This window comes from Galeopterus variegatus, unplaced genomic scaffold (genome assembly GCF_000696425.1).
Source record: "Galeopterus variegatus unplaced genomic scaffold, G_variegatus-3.0.2 Scaffold234, whole genome shotgun sequence".
In the NCBI taxonomy this organism is placed as follows: Eukaryota; Metazoa; Chordata; class Mammalia; order Dermoptera; family Cynocephalidae; genus Galeopterus; species Galeopterus variegatus.
In genome coordinates this window covers 329016-350100 of record NW_007726345.1, presented here as the reverse complement: position 1 = coordinate 350100, position 21085 = coordinate 329016, and the positions used below count along the sequence as shown (strand labels likewise).

The 21085-nt window shown below is 44.7% G+C and overlaps 1 protein-coding gene across 1 annotated transcript in view; it reads left to right on the top strand.

Annotated features, from left to right (window-relative positions):
* The window catches only part of EVC2 (Ellis van Creveld syndrome 2), a 143046-nt gene that overhangs the window by 28652 nt on the left and 93309 nt on the right, over positions 1 to 21085 (top strand). The window contains exons 7-8 of the mRNA XM_008566319.1: positions 9577 to 9711; positions 11825 to 11964. Coding sequence (XP_008564541.1) covers positions 9577 to 9711; positions 11825 to 11964 — 275 coding nt within the window. The remainder of the gene's footprint in view (positions 1 to 9576; positions 9712 to 11824; positions 11965 to 21085) is intronic.

Genomic DNA, 21085 nt, shown 5'->3' with positions numbered 1-21085 from the left:
GGCTCAGAGGGATATTTGCAGCACAAATGGAGAACTTGGATTTCATTGTGGTGCTCATCAAAATTCAAGATTTAGGATCAGGAAGATGTTAGAGTGTGAAAACAGAATGGGTTCCCTGACAATCTCCGATAAGAGCCTCTGTGGACAGAGGCTGATTCATCATAGGCAAATTCTGTGTAGCATCACACTTTGATGCAGGTTCCAATAAACTTCTGGGCCAAAGCTCCTGTATTTTATCCGACCTAGCCTTGACAGTCTAGAAGGTCAGTTTGGCCTTGTTGGTCTGTCAGAAAAATTTAACCTTGACTACAATCTGCATTGTGGCTCCAGGAATGAGGAATAGGTTAATTGTCTTTTTCTAGCTCCTAAACAGTACATTTTTCTGTTCCCAAAATGGTCTGCAGCCATTTTGAAGTCAACTTGTCACAGGTTGGCTTTTCTGGAAGCAAGTGCTGAGACAGAGTTTGGGGTATGATATACTTCCCAGTGTGCGGAAAAGACTTAACATATCTGACCTGAGGCTGACATCCTCAGAAAGGCCTGCTTACAATATTGGTTGTTGGTTAGCATCTGGGAATCAGATTCCCACCATTCCCCAAAGGAGGGGCTCACTGTGCCTGAACTGTTTTTACAAGCAATGTAGTCCATCTGGGAGTATGAAATTTTGGTACATGCCAGACAGAGGATGCCCAAGAGATGAGCCCCTAATAAAAACCCTGGACATTGAGTCCTTAATGAGCTTCCTTGTTAGAAAGCATTTTACCTGAGTTGTCACAACTCACTTCTGGGGGAATTAAGCACATCTTGTGTAACTTTGCTGAGAGAGGACTCTAGAAGCTCATGCCTGGTTTTCCTTAGGCATTACCCCTTCATTTCTTCCCTTTTCAGATTTCACTTTGCATCTTTTCACTTTAATAATTCATAGCTGAGAGTAAGGCCATGTGCTGAGTCTTGTGAGCCATGTTAATGAATCATGAAACCTGCAGGTGATCTTGGGGACCCCTGACACGATCAGCAATCCCCTGCAAAAGGAAGAACTTAAGTTGTGATCTGGTTTGACAAAGCCTCAGCCAACCTGTTGGGGAACTAGGAGCAAGTGTTGCCTGTCACAGTGGTTCTTGTCAGGCTGGAAAGGTTGGCCAGTATGCCCCTGCCATGCTTTGCTACCAGAGGTGGGCTGTTCGAGAAAGGCATGACCACAGGTGAGTTGGCTCTCTGCAGCAGACTCAGATCTTGAAGCTGGAGGCTGTCTACTGACAACATGGTCCACAGCTGGGCACCAAGTCCTTCTTCAAAGGAGGACCTAGGTGGTACATCTCCTTGTCTACCAAACTTGCCTTAAAATTATTAGTATTATTGTCTCCTGCTGTATAACAAATACTGCTCATTGATGAGATCTTAGGAAACAAAAAACATAAAGATGAAAAACCTCATCAAGTAATCACATTCAACAAAATTTTGGAGGATTTTCTTCATAGTTTACACATGTATATGTATGCATGCATATTATTTTTATTTTTGTGAAGTTGGGAAGTTCTAATAAGTTACATTAGGATATATGCCTTCTTCCCATCATTAAAAATTCATTTAAAAATCTTCTTTTAAATGGTTAGGCATTCAGAACTTCAGGAGAAAGGGGAAAAATTTAAAAGTACCCAGAAAGCAAAATCAGTTCCTTCTAAAAGGTCATTGCACACATTTATGTCATAAGACAGTGGAGTGGTACCATCAGCATTCTGAGGGAAAGTGATTGTGGGCCACGAATTATGTACCCAGCCAAGATGTCAATCAAAATGAGGGCAAAGGAACATTTTGAGAGGTGAGATAAGAACATCTATTCTAAACAAATTAACTTGAGAATAAATAAATACTGAAAATACTTCACCATAAATATTTTAAAAAGTATCCAAGAAAAAGGAAGAAATGGGATTCAAGAAATACAGTTACTCTTCTCTGCCTCCCCCCGCCCCCGCCGCACTTTAAGTGGATTACTTTATTTAATATTTACAGTATTTTCCAGAGCAAGCCTTGGTATTATTTCCCACACCTTTTCTTTTATTGAAATATAATTGATTGTACATACCTGTGGGGTACAATATTGAATATCAATACTTGCGTGCAATATGTGATACTGAAATCAGAATAATTAGTATATTCAGCATTACACAGTATAATCATGTTTTCGTGGCCCTTTACCAATGTCTCACTAAACCCTGCCTCCTTTCCCACCTCTGTTGGCCTCAGTTTTGTTCTCTCCTTTTGGAAGTTCAATGAATTATTGTGACTGTTGTATCTTTCTTTCCTTCTTTCTTTTTTTATTAATTTGTTTATTTTATTTAATTTTATTTCTTTTTAGCTCCCATTATGAGTGAGGACATACTGTATTTCTTTCTGTGCCAGGCTTATTTAACTTAACGTAATTGCAATTCAGTCTTTTTGATTATTTATAGGTGAATTCTAAAAACTAAAAATAAAAAAGAAAATATCATTATTATGATTAGGCAAATGTTATTCACCACAGAATAAAGTAATTGATGTAATCCTTTGTCACTAAATATCTGCTCCTGAAAGGAGTGATGGTGATGATGCATACCCTTTCTAATGCATACCCTTTTTACACTTTATTCAAAATCACACTGCATTTTCAGTTTGCTTCAGTTTGGACCAACATTTTCCTTATGTAACTTTTTGTTTTTTCCTGGGATTTCTCATTGCCTTACTTTTTCTTCCTGGCATATACCTATTTCCTTAATAATACTATCTGTTGCAAGGAGTTGATTTTTTTTTTCTTAAAGTCTTTGTTCCCAGAGTTCTCTTTCTGATTTAATAAGGAGTGGCTACTTTCTAGGTCTGCTGCACAGCTATCATACTGTGCTATAGAAATAGAGTTATTCATTAATAGTAATGCTGTGACAATAGAGATGGTAGTGAAAAAAAGCTCAGTCTGACTGAAAATGACTCCTTGGCTATTGTAAATAGAGCTGCAATAAACATTGGAGTACAGATATCCCCTCAGCATGATGATTTCCATTCCTCTAGGTATATTCCCAGCAGTAGAATAGCTGGGGCACATGGTAGATCTATCTGTAATTGTTTGAGAAACCTCTATATCATTTTCCATAAAGCCTGCACCATTTTGCAGCACTACCAACAGTGAATGAGAGTTCCTTTTTCTCTGCAACCTCTCCAGCATTTATCATTCTCAGTATTTTGGATATTAGCCATCCTAACTGGAGTGAGATGGTATCTCAAAGTGGTCTTGATTTGCATTTCTTGGATGCTGAGTGAGGTTGAGCATTTTTTCATGTGTCTGTTGGCCATTCATATATCTTCCTTTGAGAAATGCCTATTCAGCTCCTTTGCCCATTTTTTAATTGGTTTACTTATTTATTTTTTTTTTCTGTAAAGTTGTTTGAGTTCCTTGTAAATTCTGGATATTAATCCTTTGTCAGATGTATATTTTACAAATATTTTCTCACTCTGTTGGTTGTTTTCTTACTCCATTGATTGTTTCTTTTGCTGTGCAGAATCTTTTTAGTTTGATATGATCCCATTTGTTTATTTTACCTTTAGTTGCCTGTGCTTTTTGGGTCCTATTCATGAATTCTGTACCCATTCCTACTTCCTGGAGTATTTCCCCCATGTTTTCTTTAAGAAACTTTATTGTTTTAGGATGTATATTTAATTCTTTAATCCATTTTGAGTTGATTTTGGTATATGGTGAAAGGTACAGGTCTAGTTTCATTCTCCTACATATGAGTATTCAGTTTTCCCAGCACCCCTTGTTGAAAAAGCAGTCTCTTCCCCAGTATGTAGATTTGCTGCCTTTGTCAAAGATCAGATGGCTGTAGGTGTATGGATTGATTTCTGGGTTCCATTCTATTCCATTGATCTGTGTATCTATTTTTATACTAGTACCATGCTGTTTTGATTATTATAGCTTTGTAACATAGTTTAAAGTCAGGTAATGTTATGCCTCCAGTTTTATTTTTTTGCTCAGGATTGCTTTGGTTATGTGTGGTCTTTTGTTGTTCCATATAAATGTCTGAATAGCTTTTTTCCATCTCAGAGAAAAAATGGCATTGGAATTGTGATGGGGATTGCATTGAATCTGTAGATCATTTTGGGTAATATGGACATTTTCACAAGGTTAATTCTTCCAATCCAATTCCAATATCTTTCCATCTTCTCACGTCCTCTTTAATTTCTCTAACAGTGGTTTGTAGTTCTCTTTGTAGAGATTTTTCACATTCTTGGTCAGCTTTATTCCTAAGTATTTTATTTTTTTCGTGGGTACTGTAAATGGGCTAGCTTTCTTGATTTCTTTTTCTGCATGTTCACTGTTGGAGTATAGAAATGCTACTAATTTTTGTGTGTTGATTTTGTATCATGCAACTTTGCTGAATTCATTTATCAACTCTAGGAGGTTTTTTTTACAGAGGCTTTAGGCTGTTCAATATATAGGATAATATCACCCACAAAAAGGGACAGCTTGACTTTATCCTTTCCAATCTGATGCCCTTTATTTCCTTCTCTTCTCTGATTGCTCTGGCTAGTACTTCCAACACTATGTTGAATAGGAGTGGTGAGAGTGGGCATCCTTGTCCAGTTCCTGTTCAGGATGATATTGGCAGTGGGCTTATTGTATATGGCTTTAATTATGTTTAGATACTTTCTGTCTATACCTAACTTGTAGAGAGTTTTTATCATGAAAGGATGTTGAATTTTATCAAATGCTTTTTCAGCGTCAATAGAGATGATCATGTGGTTTTGGCCTTTGCTTTTCTTAATATGGTGTATCACTTTTGTTGATTTGCATATGTTGAACCAACCTTGCATCCCTGGGATGAGTCCCACATGATCACGGCATATAATTTTGTGTATGTGTTGCTGTATTCTGTTAGCTAGTATTTTATTGAGGATTTTTGCATCTATATGCATCAAGGATATTGGCCTGTAGTTTTCTATTTCTGATGCATCTTTGTCTGGTTTTGGTATCAGAGTGATGTTTGCCTCATAGAATGTGTTTGGGAGAATGGCCTCTGTTTCAATCTTTTTGAACAGTTTGTAGAGAATTGGTATCAGTTCCTCTTTGAAGGTTTGGTAGAACTCTGCAGTGAACCCATCTGGTCCTGGGCTTTTCTTTTTTGGGAGCCTTCTGATAAGAGCTTCAATCTCTTTTATTGTTATTGGTCTGTTCAGATTTTCATCTATATATTCTTGGCTCAGTTTTGGTAGTTTGTATGCATCCAGAAATTTATCCATTTCCTCCACATTTTCAAATTTGTTGGCATATATTTGTTTATAGTAAGTAGTCTCTAATGATTCCTTGTATTTCTGAGGTATCAGTTGTAATATCACCTTTTTCATTTCTAATTTTTGTTATTTGGGTCTTCTTTCTTCTTTTCTTAGGTAGTCTTGCTAAAGGTTTGTCAATTTTATTTATCTTTTCAAAATATAAACTTTTTGTTTCATTGATATTTTGTATCATTTTGGGGGTTTCTATTTCACTTAGTTTTGTTCTGATCTTAATTATTTCTTTCCATCTACTAACTTCAGGTTTGGATTTTCTCATTTTTCTGAATCTTTAAGGTGAAGTGTTAGGTTATTTATTTGCCATCTTTCTGTTCTTCTGAAGTAAGCATTTAATGTGATAAATTTCCCCCTTAGTACTGCTTTTGCGGTATCCCACAGGTTTGGGTATGATGGGTCATTATTTTCATTAGTTTCAATAAATTTTTGATTTCCTGTTTAATTTCTTCTTGGACCCACATGTCATTAAGTAGAATGTTGTTTAATTTCCATGTGTTTGTATAGTTTTCAGTTTCGTCTATTATTGATTTCTAATTTTAATCCATTGTGATCAGGAATAATACATGAAATAATTCCATTATTTTGAATTTGGTGAGACTTTCTTTGTGACCTAACATGTGGTCTATCCTGGAGAATGTTCCATGTGCTGATGAGAAGAATGAATATTCTGAGGTTGTTGGATGGAATGTTCAGTCCTGTAGATATCTGCCAAGTCCAATTGGTCCAAAGTATTGTTTAGATCTTGTGTTTCTCTGTTGATATTTTGCCTAGATGATCTGTCCAATGATGAGAGTGGGATGTTCAGGTTCCATGTTATTATGGTGTTAGTGTCTGTCTCTTTCTTTAGATCTAATAGTGGTTGCTTTGTAAATCTGGATGCTCTGACATTGGGTGTGTATATATTTATGATTGTTATGTCTTTTTGATGGATAGATTCTTTTATCACTGTATAGTTGTCTTCTTTATCTCTTTTAATGGTTTTTGCTTTAAAGTCTATTTTATCTGATATAAAAATAACTACTCCAGCTCATTTTTCATTTCTATTTGCATGATATCTCTTTTTCCATCCTTTCTCTCTTCTTCTATGTGTATCTTTACAGGTCAAGTGAGTCTCTTGAAGACAGCATATTGTTGGGTCCATCTTTTTATTCCATTCAGTCTGTGTCTTTTGAATAGGGAATGTAATCCCTTTACATTTAGAGTTATTATTGAAAGGTATTGATTTACTCCTAGCATTTTACTGATTTTTGTTTAGATGTCTTAAGTTTCTTTTGTTTCTTTCTTTCTAATTTTTTGTTTGTCTTCCATATTTGTTGGTTTCTTGGGGTGATAGATAAACTATGTTTTTCTCTTTTGTTAGCATTTTTGTTTTGCTGGTAGGTATTGTTCTTCCTTGCATATTCATGGCAGTGATGGTTGTTTTTGTGGTATCAAACCCAGTACTTCCTTTAGAATTTCTTGAAGGGCTGGTCATGTGGTAGTGAACTCCCACAGTTTTTGTTTGTCTGAGAAATATACTGTTTGTCCTTCATTTCGGAATGATAGCCTTGCTGGGTACAGTATTCTTGGCTGGCAATTTTTGTCCTTTAGTATTTTAAATATATCATCCCATTCTTTTCTGCCTTTTAGGGTTTCTGATGAAAAGTCTGATGTTAGTGTGATTTGGCTCCCTTATAGGTGACTGGCCACTTCTCTCTTGCAGCTTTTAAGATTCTCTCTTTGTCTTTGAGTTTTGTCAGCTTATTACATGTCTTGGAGAGGACCTTTTTGAGTTGAATGTGTTTGGTGGTCTTTGGGCTTCCTGAATCTGGAGATCTGTGACTTTCCCTATACCTGTGAAGTTTTGTGCTATTATTTCGTTGAATATGTTTTCAATGCCATTTCCTTTTTCCTCCCCTTCTGCAATACCTATGATTTGGATATTTGAGTGTTTAAGATTGTCAGTTGTCTCTCTTAGATTTTCTTCAATTTTTTTTATCCTTTTTTCTTTTTTCTGATCTACCTCTGTTAATTCAAACAGCCTGTCTTCAAGGTCAGAAATTCTCTCTTCTGCTTGTTCAAGTCTGCGGGTTAACTCCCTGTTGTGTTTTTTATTTTGTTGAATGAATCCTTTAGCTCCACAAGCTCTGCTACATTCTTTTTCTGGGCATTGATTTCTTTGTACATTTCTTCTTTCAGATCCTGTATATTTTTTCTCTTTTCATTGTGTTGTCTAACTGAGTTTTCTTGTGTCTCATTTAGTTTCCTTAGAATTGTTACTCTAAATTCCTTATCTGTCATTTCAAAGACTTCCTGATCTATAGGATCTAGCACTTGAGAGTTATTATTTTCCTTTGGTGGTGATGTACTTCCTTGATTTTTCATATTTCTGGTATCTTTCCTTTGGTGTTTTGTCATTGTGGCCAGGGGTATCACAGTCCACTCATTTCACCCTGATGTCTGGCTTGGATCCTGAAGGGACTGCCACTTCTGAGCAGCAGAAACTAGCCTGGGCCAGAAGTCCCACCCACCTGTCTTCTCTGGCTCGGCTGGCTTGGGGTATGGTGGCTCCAAGTCCATTAAGTCACTCCCGGGGGCAGGGACGGCCTGGGCTGGAATTCCCACCCAGCCTGCCTTCTCCAGGATGGCTGGCTTGAGGTGTAGGGGCTCAGAGCCTCTTAAGTCACTCCCGGAGGTGGTGACAGCCTGGGTTGGATGTCCGGCCGCACCTGCCTTCTCTGGCTCAGCTTGCTTAGGTTGCGGGAGCCCCAAGGCTGTTAGGTCTCTCCTGGTGGTGGGACAGCCTGGGCTGGAATTTCCACCCCGCCTACCTTCTCCAGGATGGCTAGCTCGGGGTGTGGGAGCCCCAAGGCTGTTAAGGCTCCCCTGGTGGCAGGAGGGCCTGGGCTGGAAGTCCCACCCTGCCTGCCTTCTCTGGCCCAGAAGGCTTGGGACATGTGGGCGCAGAAGCTCTAAAGTCTCTCTACGCAATGGGGAGTAACCTGAACTGGGGTCCTGCGGCACGCAGCTTCCATCCGCTCTGGTGCAGATCTCAGGTCCTCTGTCGCTGCTCCTCAATAGCTGCAAATTGGTCGCTCTGTGGGAGAGAGCGACACCAGGAACCAACTACTCTGCCATCTTGACTGGAACTCCCAAAACTTTCAGTAGCTACCTATATCTGTTTATTTTTAGATTTTAGAATTCACCTATAAATAACCAAAAAGACTGAATTGTGGTTACAGAACAAATTATATATGTTATAAAACTAATAAATGCTGAAAGGTAGAAGTATTTGGGGGAGAATTCCATAGGTTCATGCTGGTGGAATCCTTAGGCCAAGGGTTCTCAAAGTGTGGTCCTCAGACCAGAAATAGCAGCAGCAGCAGTGTCCCCTGGGAACTTGTTAGAAATGCCACTTCTCAGGCCCAGCTGCAGGTCCAGTGAATGAGGAACTCTGAGGGTGAGCCCAGGAATCTGTGTTTTCATAAGCCCTCCAGGTAGTTCTGATGCATGTACAGTTTGATGACACAGTCTAAGCCCAAAACCTGACCCATTCAGCTTGCTTAGTAAGATGTCAGCTGCTGTGTTGGCGTCATTTTCTAGATCTTAAGGAAAGGGTGGGGAAGGGGTGGGGTGTGGAGCTTCTTGAATTCGCCTGCTTCTCGCAGTTGTCATTTGACGTCAGCTGCGTCTGGACTATCACTGGATTCACATTAGTCCCTGGGCTGTTGCTGGCTGGATCCCAGAGGAAGCTTTAGAGGGGAGAGAAATACACAGGGCATGTCCAGCCTCAAGGGTTGCCCGGCACTTGGGCTGCCTCCTGCCTCCCTGACACATGCAGCCTCTACTGTGCCCTGAAGTCTTTGCAGGGCAGTAGGGGAAGGCAAGGGTTCTCTGCAGCCTCTGCAGAATTCTGCCCCTGACTCTTGGTAAATGGCACGGATCCCTAGTCATGCCTTAGATTTGCTACATTTTTGATTTTGGAACTTAACATTCTCAAGTGCCTGTGATGTGCTGGGCTTGGGGCTGGGTAGCTCTGTTATTGCAAGCCATTGTGCATCAGCTCCTTGAAGTGTGCATCCTGTTTAAGTCTAGGAGGAAACGGGCTCAGAGAGGTCTGGTGAAAGCCTCAAGGCAACCAGCCAGTAGCTGGTGGTTCTGGGTTCAGACACAGGTGGGTCTTCCAGGCTCCTGCCCATTCCACTGTGACACTGAGTCTTCTGCTTGTCTTGGGAGATGTAAAGTGCCACCATGCAGGAATCCCGCTCTCTTTTGTCCCCACAGGTTCTGCCACACCACGGTCTCCACGCAGCAGGCTTCTTCATTGCATTCCTCGTCTCCTTTGTGCTGAGCTGGATCTCACTTTTCTTCCTGGTTCGACATCAGTGTCTGAATGGAGATGTGTTCACCGGACACCGGGTGAGCCTTCATCCCCGAGGGTAGTTTGGTTGGTGGTAGATGTGAGGTTGAAGTTCATCCTCAAGGTCGGTGGGTCTCCACCCTGGATCAACATCAGAATCACCTGGGGAGATATGGACGAATGCCCAGACCCCACCTCTGGAGACAGAATTGTTTGTCCTCATCATGAATTATTTTTGTGACTCTAACCGATAGCCAGGTGTGAGAGTCCCTGGAGTCTAGCACCCACCTGTGTGGGCAGCTTTGTCTTCCTGCCACATCCTAATTCAGGCCTTGTTCTGCATTCCCTGCTGCCATCCTCCAGGTCATGCCCACTCCCTAGCATGACTTACAAAGCCCCTGGTGGGTGAATGAGCAGCAGAAGGGGAGCAGGGGGGCAGTTCACAGAGTGAGATGAGCTTTCTGAAGCTGTCACCATGGTGCCTTGCTGGGGGTGGGTGTCCTTGGCTTTGTTCCTGCAGGGCCATCGAAGGCTGTCTGACTTGGTGTCACCCAGAGGTGCAACACCTGGAAAGGAACATTGATCCTCTTTCTCCCTCACTTTATGTTGAGAAAACTGAGGCCCATGAGGTTAAACAACTTGTTTAAAGTGGCCAAGCACAGGCCAGGACCTGGCTCTGGGGAATTCTGTCTGGAGGCTGGAAGTTCTGCCCCAGCCCAGGGGAAGGGCCGATTGCTCTTTTAGTCCTTGCTTCCTGGAGGGAAGGACTGTCATTTCCAAGTGAGGTCAGCCCAGTCTCATTGGCAGGAAGAAAAATGGGCCATCTAATCAGACCTTGTGCTTACTGTCCTGAAGCTGTTGTCAATCAGAAGAATAAAATGCTCCCTGCTACGCTGACGGATTCACTTTCCAGAGATTAAGGCAGGCTGTTCCAGCTGCAGAGAGGAAAGCAGAGTGTGGGTTTGGTTCAAGGTCTCAAGCCCCTCGCAGTATTTTTTCCCCTGGTATCACAGAGTGAACTGTTTCACAGTTTTCTTTTTTCTTTTTGCTAGCGTGGTGGCAACTAATGAGACAACATGCTTTAAATCAGAAGATAGACTTCAGAGTTAGATTGAGGATAAATACCAGCGTGGCTCTTTCTGAGCTTTATGACCTTCAGTAATGTTGTTTTGCCTCTCTGAACCTCAGTTTCCTTATTTGTAAAGTAAATAAGGGGCACCCACACTCACTTTGTCATTGTGACAGTTTTGTGATATAGCACTTATGGAGCACCCGGAATAGTACCTGGCACAGGGACAGGAATTCTTGAATGTTAGTTATAGGTATCATCCATTTCTGCAGAATTAGTGATATTGGGAACAAAACAGATATATCATCTATCTAATCAGAAGTTTGGACTTAGGGCCGACCCCGTGGCTCACTCGGGAGAGTGTGGTGCTGGGAGCACCGAGGCTGCGGGTTCGGATCCTATGTAGGGATGGCTGGTGCGCTCACTGGCTGAGCGCGGGGCGGGCGACACCAAGCCAAGGGTTACGATCCCCTTACCAGTCGCAAAAAAAAAAAAAAAAAAGAAGTTTGGACTTAGGGCCGACCCCGTGGCTCACTCGGGAGAGGGGGGCGCTGGGAGCACCGAGGCTGCGGGTTCGGATCCTATGTAGGGATGGCTGGGGCGCTCACTGGCTGAGCGCGGTGCGGGCGACACCAAGCCAAGGGTTACGATCCCCTTACCAGTCGCAAAAAAAAAAAAAAAAAAGAAGTTTGGACTTAATTATCTCTAATGTCAGTTCCATCTCCCTATCCTGTATTCTGATTAAAAACCACATCCATGGTGTTGAGGTCCACCATTTCTATTGTGAGTTTTCCTCTAGCTGGTGATGATGATGAAAGTGGAATATTTTTGTAGGCCTTTACAGGTTGGAAAGGCTTCTCCATCCATGGCTTCTTTTTCTCTGCACAACACCCCTGTGCAGGGCTACTGGAATTATGATACCACTCTTTGATGAGAATGGGAGGCTCAGTGAAGTGCAGTGTTTTGTCTGAGTTTGTGCTGCTCACAGGTGGTGGGCGGAGCAGTCTCTCTGACTGCAGGTCTCTGGCCTTCCCGCCTGATTCTCCCAGCACGTGGCATTCACAGGACGGCCCGCTCAATCATTGTCTGCAATTCTCCTAAAGGTCTGGCGTCCCGAGAACAAGCTGGAACCCTCACCGTTCACCTCAGCTGATGGTGTGAATGAGGACCTCTCCCTTAACGACCAAATGATAGACATTCTGTCTTCCGAGGACCCCGGGAGCATGCTTCAAGCCTTAGAAGAGTAAGAATTCTAAATCCCATTATACTTTCACAGACATGATGAGTGTTCTAAGCACTGTGGCACGAGAGCAGACACTGAGTATATCTCATTCGTGCATTCGGTTAATCACCCATCTGTCCCTCAGTAGTCATCAAACAACGGCTGTGCACTGAGCACTGTGCGTGGCATTTAGGAAAGAGATATATGGGACATGCTTTCTGTCCTAAGGCAATCCAGTCTCAGTCTCATGGCGAAGACATAAACAGAGGTGACCATGAAGTTTGGTGAGTGCCATGCTAGTGGGAAGATCAGGGCTGGCTGAGCCCAGAATGGGAGGTAATTACTTCTGAGAAGGTCACAGAAATGCTACCCAGAGGAGGTGACATTTAACCAATTCTTGAAGCTTGTGTAGAAGCGTTCCACGTGGATTGAGTGAGGAAAGCTTTTCAGACACAGGGAAGAAAGGGCAAATCCAAGGATGAGAAATGAGGAAGATGTGTTTTTTGAAGTGTAAGTAGCTCATTGTGATCCATGTGTGGGTTGAGGGTAGAAAAACAGCAGAGGCAGCTGGAGAGAGAGGCCGGACCAGGTGATGTGACCTGTTTGCCAAACTGAATTCAGTTATTTGTATTTATTTAATGAATACTGACATTGTACTGCCTGCGTACAATAGAGCATAGCACCAGACACTGTTTTACCCACTCTACAAAATTAACTCATGTAATCCTCTTAACAACCCTATGAAGTAGGGATTGCTGTTTTTGGCATCTTGTGGATGAGGACTTGAGAGAGGTTAAGTAACCTGCCCGAGGGCACACACTACTAGATGATAGGGTTTCAGATGCAGGCGGCCTGGCTCAGGGTCCAGGCTGTTAAGCAGGGTGCTACATCGCCCTAGACTTCTCCTGGCCAGGCACACGGGTCACAGTCTGATGGTTGACTGTCACTAGATGAGGCTCATCAACATGGCCTGTCCTTCTTTTCTTTCAACTAATATTTACAGATAACTTCTTTATATGTGGGGTCTTTTTTTACAGTTTCCAATTCTCTGCCAAAAGTTTCAGTCTTATTTTTTATTTCCTCAAACATATTAAGCATAATTATTTTAAAGCCTCTGTCTGAAAACTGTATTATCTCTACCCCTGTTCTGTGTCTATTATCTGTTGTTCCCCTTAGTATTTTTTTTTTTTTTTGTCTTTTTGTCTTTTTTTCCGTGTCCGGCAACGGATCGCAACCCTCAGTGTTGCCCCCGTACCGGACCGGGGACCGGCGACGGGATCGCAAGCCTCGGCGTTGCTCCCGCGCCTCGCTCAGCCAGTGAGCGGGAGCCGGTCTGTACGTGGGATCCGAACCCTCGGACGGGAGCGCCGCCGCGCTTCCCAAGCGGCGCACTATCCAGTGCGCCACCGGTCCAGCCCCTCCCCTTAGTATTTTTTTTAAATCATATTTTCTTCTCCTTGTATGCCTGGGCGTTTTTTATTGTGTGCCAGACATTGTATATGAAAATTGAGAAGACAATTTGAGGACCAGATAATATTATCTTCTTCCAGGCACCTAGGGGTGTAGTTATGGCTTACCTTAATTTAATCAGAGATTGGCACCTTTCAAAGTGGGGCTTCGTTTCTTCTGGATCAGATTTTTATTTGGTTATATCTGATTATTTTTATTTTTACTTTCTTTGCTTGTTAGACTGCTGTTTATTAATAACAAGGCCACATGGGAACTCCTCAAATCGGATTCCATTTACAGGAAACCTTTCTGATTCTATGTTCTACACGCACATCTCCTGCCCACTGGGACGTGGTTTTTATGGATTTGGGGTTATCATGATGCTGATAAACTATAACGCCTTATTTTTTTTATATAATACCTTGTATTTGTTTCACATTTGAAAACGTACAGTCTCTTTCACTTACTTTATTTAATTTGGTCCTCATAGTAATATGCTTGGTAGGGCATCGTATTTTTGGTATTTGATAGCTGAAGTATCTGAGGCTAAGCTAGATTAAGAGGGTTATCCATAGTTACAAATCTAGTGAGTGAAGAAAATTGAGATTTCTCAATATTTAGTCTCAGGAACATTATGTTTTACAAAAAATGTTCTGAGCCTCAGTTTCCTTATCTCTCAAATGGGGAAACCATAACCTACCACCTCGGGACACTGTGAGTTTAATGATATGAAAGAGACTGGTTATGGTAAAGCATCCTTACTGCAATGATTGCCCCTGAGCCTGGATGAGATTAGCCTGTGATGAAGAGGATCATTCAGGGTGAGCAGCACTTCCCTGAGTCTTTCTCAAGAAAATTGAAAAGTGCATTGAAAATCGGAGGCTTAGAAACAGAACTGAGCAGCTGCCTGATCCTGTCTCCCTGGATCCTGGGCACAGTGTAGAGATGGGCCCAAGACAGAACCACAGACAGCTCCGCCTCTTCCTTCTCGGGAGGGAATACTTATTGGCCTGAACACAGCTGTGCTATGTCCGACTCATGCCGCTCTGTGGGCTGCATGGGTGTTCTCAGCAGAGGGGCTCGCCTCCTATTTGGAAGGATGCTTCCCCCAAGCTAAGCACCTTTGTGAAGAGCCTGGCCCGGAGCCTCCTGAGTGCAGGTGACCTTGCTCCAAGCTGGGAATCGGGCCTCGTTAATCCATTTCTGGGTCCAGGGTTGTGTGGCTCTGTTAATTAAGCTTTGGGCAGCCCTTCAGATGCAATTCTTCATTTTAGCTTAATTCCCTAATTAGAATGCCAGGGATGACAAATTAAAATTTGTCACTCTGTCCGAGAGGGAAGAGGGAGGGGTGGACGGGCAATGGGGAGAAAAGTTATTGGCACCAAGTCATAAATGTCACTGGTTGTATTGGGTGGTATGAGCAGGTAATTATCAAAGTGCTTCCTAGCTAAAAGTCAGTTTTCTTCCAAAACGTGAAAAGAAAAGTAAGAGTGACATGTTCTCGTTTGAATAATCAGCACCTGATTATTTAATTTGCAAGTATGGAGCACTCTATCACCTTCTCAGCAGAATACTTAGAACTTTACAACAAGGAAGTTTTAATCCTCCTGTCTTTGTTTCTGATTCAAGGAGCCTAAGAGGCCCCGTCTTCCTTTATCCCTGCGTGATATGAGATTGTCAACGGCTGCTGCAGTTGCTGGCGCTGACACGTGAATGCAGTGGAGACGTGGACGTTTACAAAAATTTCATTCTTGTACATGGCTTAGTAGCTCTGGAATTTTATGTTTATTTCTCCTTGGGAGCTGATCTTATTTTGCCTGAAGAGTGTTTAACATTGATTATCAAGCATGACCTGAGACTGTTCAGCTTGAGAGCTAAATTTATCCCTCCTTTCCTCTCTCCCAGCTTCCTCTCTTCCGTCTCCATCCTCACATTCAATATTTATTGAATGCCAAATGTGTTTCAGGCACTGTGGGTAGATACTGGTTTTAGGAACCCAGTCTTATTATTATTATTTTTTTTTGTAAATTGCCGTATTGTTGATTACTTTTAATCTTTCTCCATCTTTCGCCCCAGTCTTTCTCTACCTTGACTTATAGTCAGGCTTTGGAGCTCCCAGGAAGAAAATGTCACTCAGAATGTCAGGGGCGTAGTATGTATGGAAGTCTGTGATACTCTCCACACTAAAAATAGCTTTTTTTTTCTCTAGCAAATCACTTATCCTGTTTGTAATTCTTTCATGAGTTTTAGCTGGGATTCTAAATATGCTATTAGGTGACTTGATTGCCACATTTCTAAAACCCATCAGAGCCATTACTTTGCTCCGTTTTGCTGATTTATTTTTGACAAAGAGCATTTCCTTGATTTGCTTGGTTTGTATTTTGCATTGCTTATTCATAGGCTGCCTCTTACAGAGAGCATTGAGGAAGGAATATTTCCTTTGATTTTTATGAGGCTCCTTGACTGTTGTCATAATGGAGGTGGGCTTGGCCCCAGCGCATGCTTGACCTGGAGGAAGGAGGAGCTGGGCAGGCCTGGCTGGTCCCAGCAGCCACTAGGGGCGTGGAGTGTCCTCGGTGTCTTAGCTCCGGCCTTGCTCTGGGCCTGACCACGGCCAAGCATCTCATGCCTGCAGTCCTATCTAATCCTCACAGCAATGCTCACTTTTTAAACCAGAAATCTGAGGTTCAGAAAGGCTTATTGGTTTTGCCTAAGCTCATGCAGGTGAAAATGGATTTGGGCCCAGGCCTGAGTGCTTTCAACTCCACTGTTCTATGGACAGAACAGCTTTTTTAAAAGACAGATTTTCCAGAGAAGCAAAGAAAATAAGGGGAAAAAAAAAAAGTCCAGACCTGTGTTTGTTTCCTTTTTTTACAAGAAGCAGCCTACCCCTGTTCTGTTGCTACCAACATTGCCTCTAAACTGTCTCAAAAGTATGTTTTGTACGAAGTAGGTATTTATCGAATGGAGACTTCTATATATGTGTTGAGTCATTTTTATGTGCCAGCCATATGGTATATTTTTCCAACTACTGTCCTTTCTATTCTTTACAAACACTCTGCAGACAAGTGAGTTTCCTCACCTCTAACAGCCTGCAGCCCAGGGAGATTAAGCAGCTCGCCCAAGTTTCTTCAGTTCTTTCTTTGATTGGGCTGCTGTTTCATGCATGCAGTACTTTTTACAAAGAAATTGATTGATTATTTAGCAGCTTATTGCCTTGGCCAGATACTGGCAAACCAGAGTCTTGTTTTTTGTCCTCACCGAGCATACACTAGCAAAATGCAAATGCACGATATCCACGCGATTCTACAGCGTGGTAAGAGCTTTAAAGGAACAACGTGCTCTATTAAAGAACAGCAGGGTCGGGGGGCTGCTTTAGTCTGTAGACTCACGGAGGGTCAGTTAAGCTGAGAGCTGGTGATGAGCATTTGGAGGAGCAGCATGCACAGGAGGTGGAAAGGGATGTAGTCCTTAGAAGATCAAAGAAAGGACCAGGCCAAGGTGGCAGGTGCACGGGGCACAGTGGATTGGAGAGTCACGCAAGCCAGTGAGGAGCCTCACTGCCCCAGTCTTTCTCCTAAAACTCTCATTTTCTTCATAGCACTCAAAGCTGCCAGAAACCACTTATTTTATTTTTAAAAATTAATGTTGTTACGAGGGTTGTTACAGCACTATGAGGGCAAGGACTTTGTGTCTTGCTACTGATTTATCTATCTGTAGTCCCTGCAACAGTGCCTGGCACGCAGTAGGTGCCTGTGTGGTTGATGCCACCACGCAGTGTTGTGCTTGCTGGAAGCTCACCAGCAGGTGCAATTAGAGGCTGCAAGCTTACTTTGGTAGCAAAGATGTGGCGAAGGTGTGACGTTGCTCAGACCAGAAGATGACACAGCATGTCTCCAGGTGTGACGAGTCCTCACAGGTTACCAGAGTTCTTCTGAGGACGTCCGGTTGTGACTGGCTTAACACCGTGCAGAGAGCGATTCCGCAGGGAGCCAGGGCTCTGGGAGAAGTACTGGATAGGAGCTGGGCCAGCACCGTCCCGGGAGGGAGGAAAGCAGAGTCTGAGGAGGTGCAGGCAGGTGTGTGGATTGAGGGCAGGAACATGGGATGCACCTGTCTGATGCTTGTCAATGAAGTTCAAGCTGAGGACACCAGGGGAGAGAAGAGTGGGACTGCAGAAAAATGTGGACTAGTCCCGCTGGGAGTGGGGAGGTGGCCGTGTGAGAGGCCCAGAAGAATTGTCGGGCAGCACAGATGAGGCTTCCTCCTGCGTGGTCTGGGTGGGGGTGCAGAGGCTGCTGAGGGTGGGTGTTGAGCCAGTGGTTAAAAACTCAGGCTGAGCCGCCACACTAATGGGTTTGAGTCCCAGCTCTGCCATTTAGTGTTTCCATGACACGAGTTGCTTTATCTCTAAGATGGGGATACAATGCCAGCGTCACTGTAGTGCTGGGACCAGAGCTGGACCAATGCTCTGCAGGTTCAGGGCTTTTCCAGGTGAGTGGGAGAGGGACAGGGAGCTGGTTGTATTTGTTTCCTGTGGCTGCTGTAACAAATTACCATGGCTTTGGTGTCTGAAAGCAACAGAAGCTTATTCTCTTCTAGTTCTGGAGGCAAGAAGTCCAGGATCAGTCTCACTGGGCTGAAATCACATTGTCGGCAGGACCGCACCCCTCCCGAGGCTCTAGAGGAGTCATCCCTGGCCTTGTCCAGCTTCTGGTGGCTGCGGCACTCCCTGACTTGGGGCCACCTCACTCCAGCCTCTGCCCCCCACGGTCTCCTCCTCTTCTGCATGTGTCCAGTCTCCCTCTGCCACTGTTTTAGTAAGAAGCTAGTGGTTGGATCTAGGGCCCACTGGATAATCTCCCATGATCTCCCCATGTCGAGACCCTTCACTTAATCACATCTGCAAAGGCCTTTTTCCCTTAGAAGGTCACATTTGCAGGTTCCAGGAATTAGGACCTGACACCTTTGGGAGGCCGTTATTCAAAGAAGTAATCCTGAAATCGCTAGAGAAAGAGGAAGCACGTGGAGACTCAAGGGGTCTCAGGGAGAAGCGAAAGGAGGGGTTGGTGGGCTGAAGGCTCAGCGAGGGGAGTCACAGAATTGCTTCTGGGAGGTTCCTGAGGATTTCCTCAGACCAGGTGGATGGCAATGGTCACCTGTCCACGAGGCAGTGATGGGTCCAGGTCTTCTGCCTCCTGGGCTGCAGTCCCTGGTGCTTCCTTGCTGTTTATAGAGCATTTGGTGGAGACTCATCTTCGATTATCAAGAGGAGACTCAGGAAGGGGCAGGGGCTCGCGGTCAAGTGGGGGTGGCTCTTCTCCGTGACCACACTGCAGCTCGCCCACGTCCTCCACCTGCCACAGGGCTGAACGGGGTAAGTGGCTCCTCGCATGTGGCAGGTGCCCAGGGAGCACTTGCACAATTGAGCGATTTCCCTTCGTGACCTGTTGCTGGATATTCCACTGGAGGTTCTTGCGCGGTGGTGTCGGGTCTTAGGAGGCCTGTAAATAACACCCTTCTCTTTCCTTCCCAAGTTCCAAACTGTTTTGAAACTCTGTCATCCCTTCTTCCCTCCCTCTCTCTTTTCCTTTTCTTCTTTCATTTTTTTCTCCTTCCTTCCTCCCTTCCCTAGATTTTCTTCCTTCCATTTTCTCTTCCTGCATCAATTAAGTGCCTAGCACATGCCGGGCACTGCCAACACTAGGCACGTGAAGAGAGCCATGCCTGCTCCTGTCTCCGGAGGCCCTCACATGTGGTTTGTAGTGCTCGGGCCATGTGCCTGTTGCCCATATTGGACCCTGTGCCCTTGGGTGGCACAGGTCTGGTGGCACCAGGGGAGCCTCAGCAAGCATCTCTGTGCTGGTCTGAGGGGCCGTAGGGACATTGTCAGGAAGTTCCCAGGGGGACCCTCGTGTTCCTCCTCATTCCAACTCCGTGACACACAATCTCTGTCCGGACCTTTCCTACCTTTCTGGAAAGATCAATATCAGAGTCCACCTGGAGCACCAAACAGCCAGCACGAGTGTCCTTGCTTCACGAGCCAGCTCGGGAGGAGAGCAGCCCTGTCTGCAGACCCCTTCCTTGCTCTGGGTTTCCCAAGAAGAGGTGGCTCCTGTAGCACCCGCCACCCCAGAGCAGCATAACAGTTACCATGGCAACCCTTGCTGTCATCTTCCCAGCGAGGTGCGGGTTTCTTGGGTTCTGTGTCCGACAACACCTTCCGTTCTTTCCGTGAGTGTGTACTAAGCTCTGCTCGATGCCAGCGCTGTGGAGGCTGCATGCTGGGAAGAAATCCAAGGAAGCAGGGAGCCTCCAGATGCCCACCACGTGCAGGGACAGGCACCTGATGCGCAGAGAAGCCGGGGCAGTGACGCGGGCCAGGTGGAATCAGCACCACAGGGGCAGCGCCCCTTCCCCCCATAGCAGCTCTGCTGGGTGCCAGCGATTGACCTTTGCCACTTGTGCTGTGATGTCCTCTCTGACTTAGCATCTCGCCTGCTACACACCACCCCTTCTAGACCAGGGGGTGCGTTCATCTTAGAAATAAAAGGAATAACCCCAACTGCTTGGAGCGTCCAAGGAGGCCAATAAAGAGGTCCCATCTCCCCAATCCCCTACCTTGAGTTCTGAGCCAGTTGGGAAGTAAGACACATACCAGGTGTGTTCTCCAACCCAGCTCCCCCAAAAGGAAGACACCCATCACCTTATTACTTACACCAGCGCAGCTGGGGGATGTGGCTTCTTTCTGCAGGCGTAGCGAGCCCACAGTGAGACACTGCAGGCCTCCCTGTAAAACCAGCCGCGGGAACTCTGCTTGCAGTCCACGGGTGCTGGGACCACTCATGCCGCGTGCCTGCCCCAGTCGTGGGTCACTTCCCCTCATGGCGTGCACCCACGTGATGGGGAACATGGTGGGGGGAGCATATGGCTCCTCCCCAGCACTAACTGTTTAGCTTAACCAGTTCCAACCAATGGCCTCTAGTCACAAACAGGAAGTCCGTGCATGCTGGCAAGGTAGGGCTACCTTTTTGGGGGGCGGTGGTGCTTCTAGCAGACTTTTGGGATCCTGCTTGAAGGTCAAGTCTGTGCTCAACAGGGACGTGGCATCCCCCTCAGGGCAGGAGGCTGCAGGATGTCAGGGCTGTCCCTGTCCAAGCTCCTGTGGCCACTCCCTAGATCCAGCCTCTCCTTACGGATCACCCTCCAGGAGCAGTGGGCAGGTCAGCTTTGGACCCTGGAAGGTTCTGAAAGGGGCAAAAGTGGGATGTTAGTGAATTTAACTTTGAGGCCAAAATGTACCCTAAACTGAAACTTCACTCTTTCCTAATTTCCCATTTCAAATGGAGCTGAATGACAAAGCTCACCAGAGAGTATGAGAAGCTCCCCCCACCCCAAATAACAACATGTAAAGAATGCCTCAAAGTGGAGTGATGTGAGCCCCGTTTAGTTACTGAATTAACAGAGGGGAGTTAACACCCAGAATGAGCCTCCTTGAATTAAAGCTGTGTGATGTTCAAGGCCTTTGTCTGTCTGTCCCCCGTTGCTTATTCTGACTGAGCTCCCACGTGGCCTCCTTCAGCAGCCAGGAGCCTTGGAGTTGACAACCCACCCCCATGTCAAGCTCGTGTCCCACGTTTTCTCAGCGTCAGCTCAGGCGCATCGCGGAGTTTAGGAGACATCGGCAAATCCC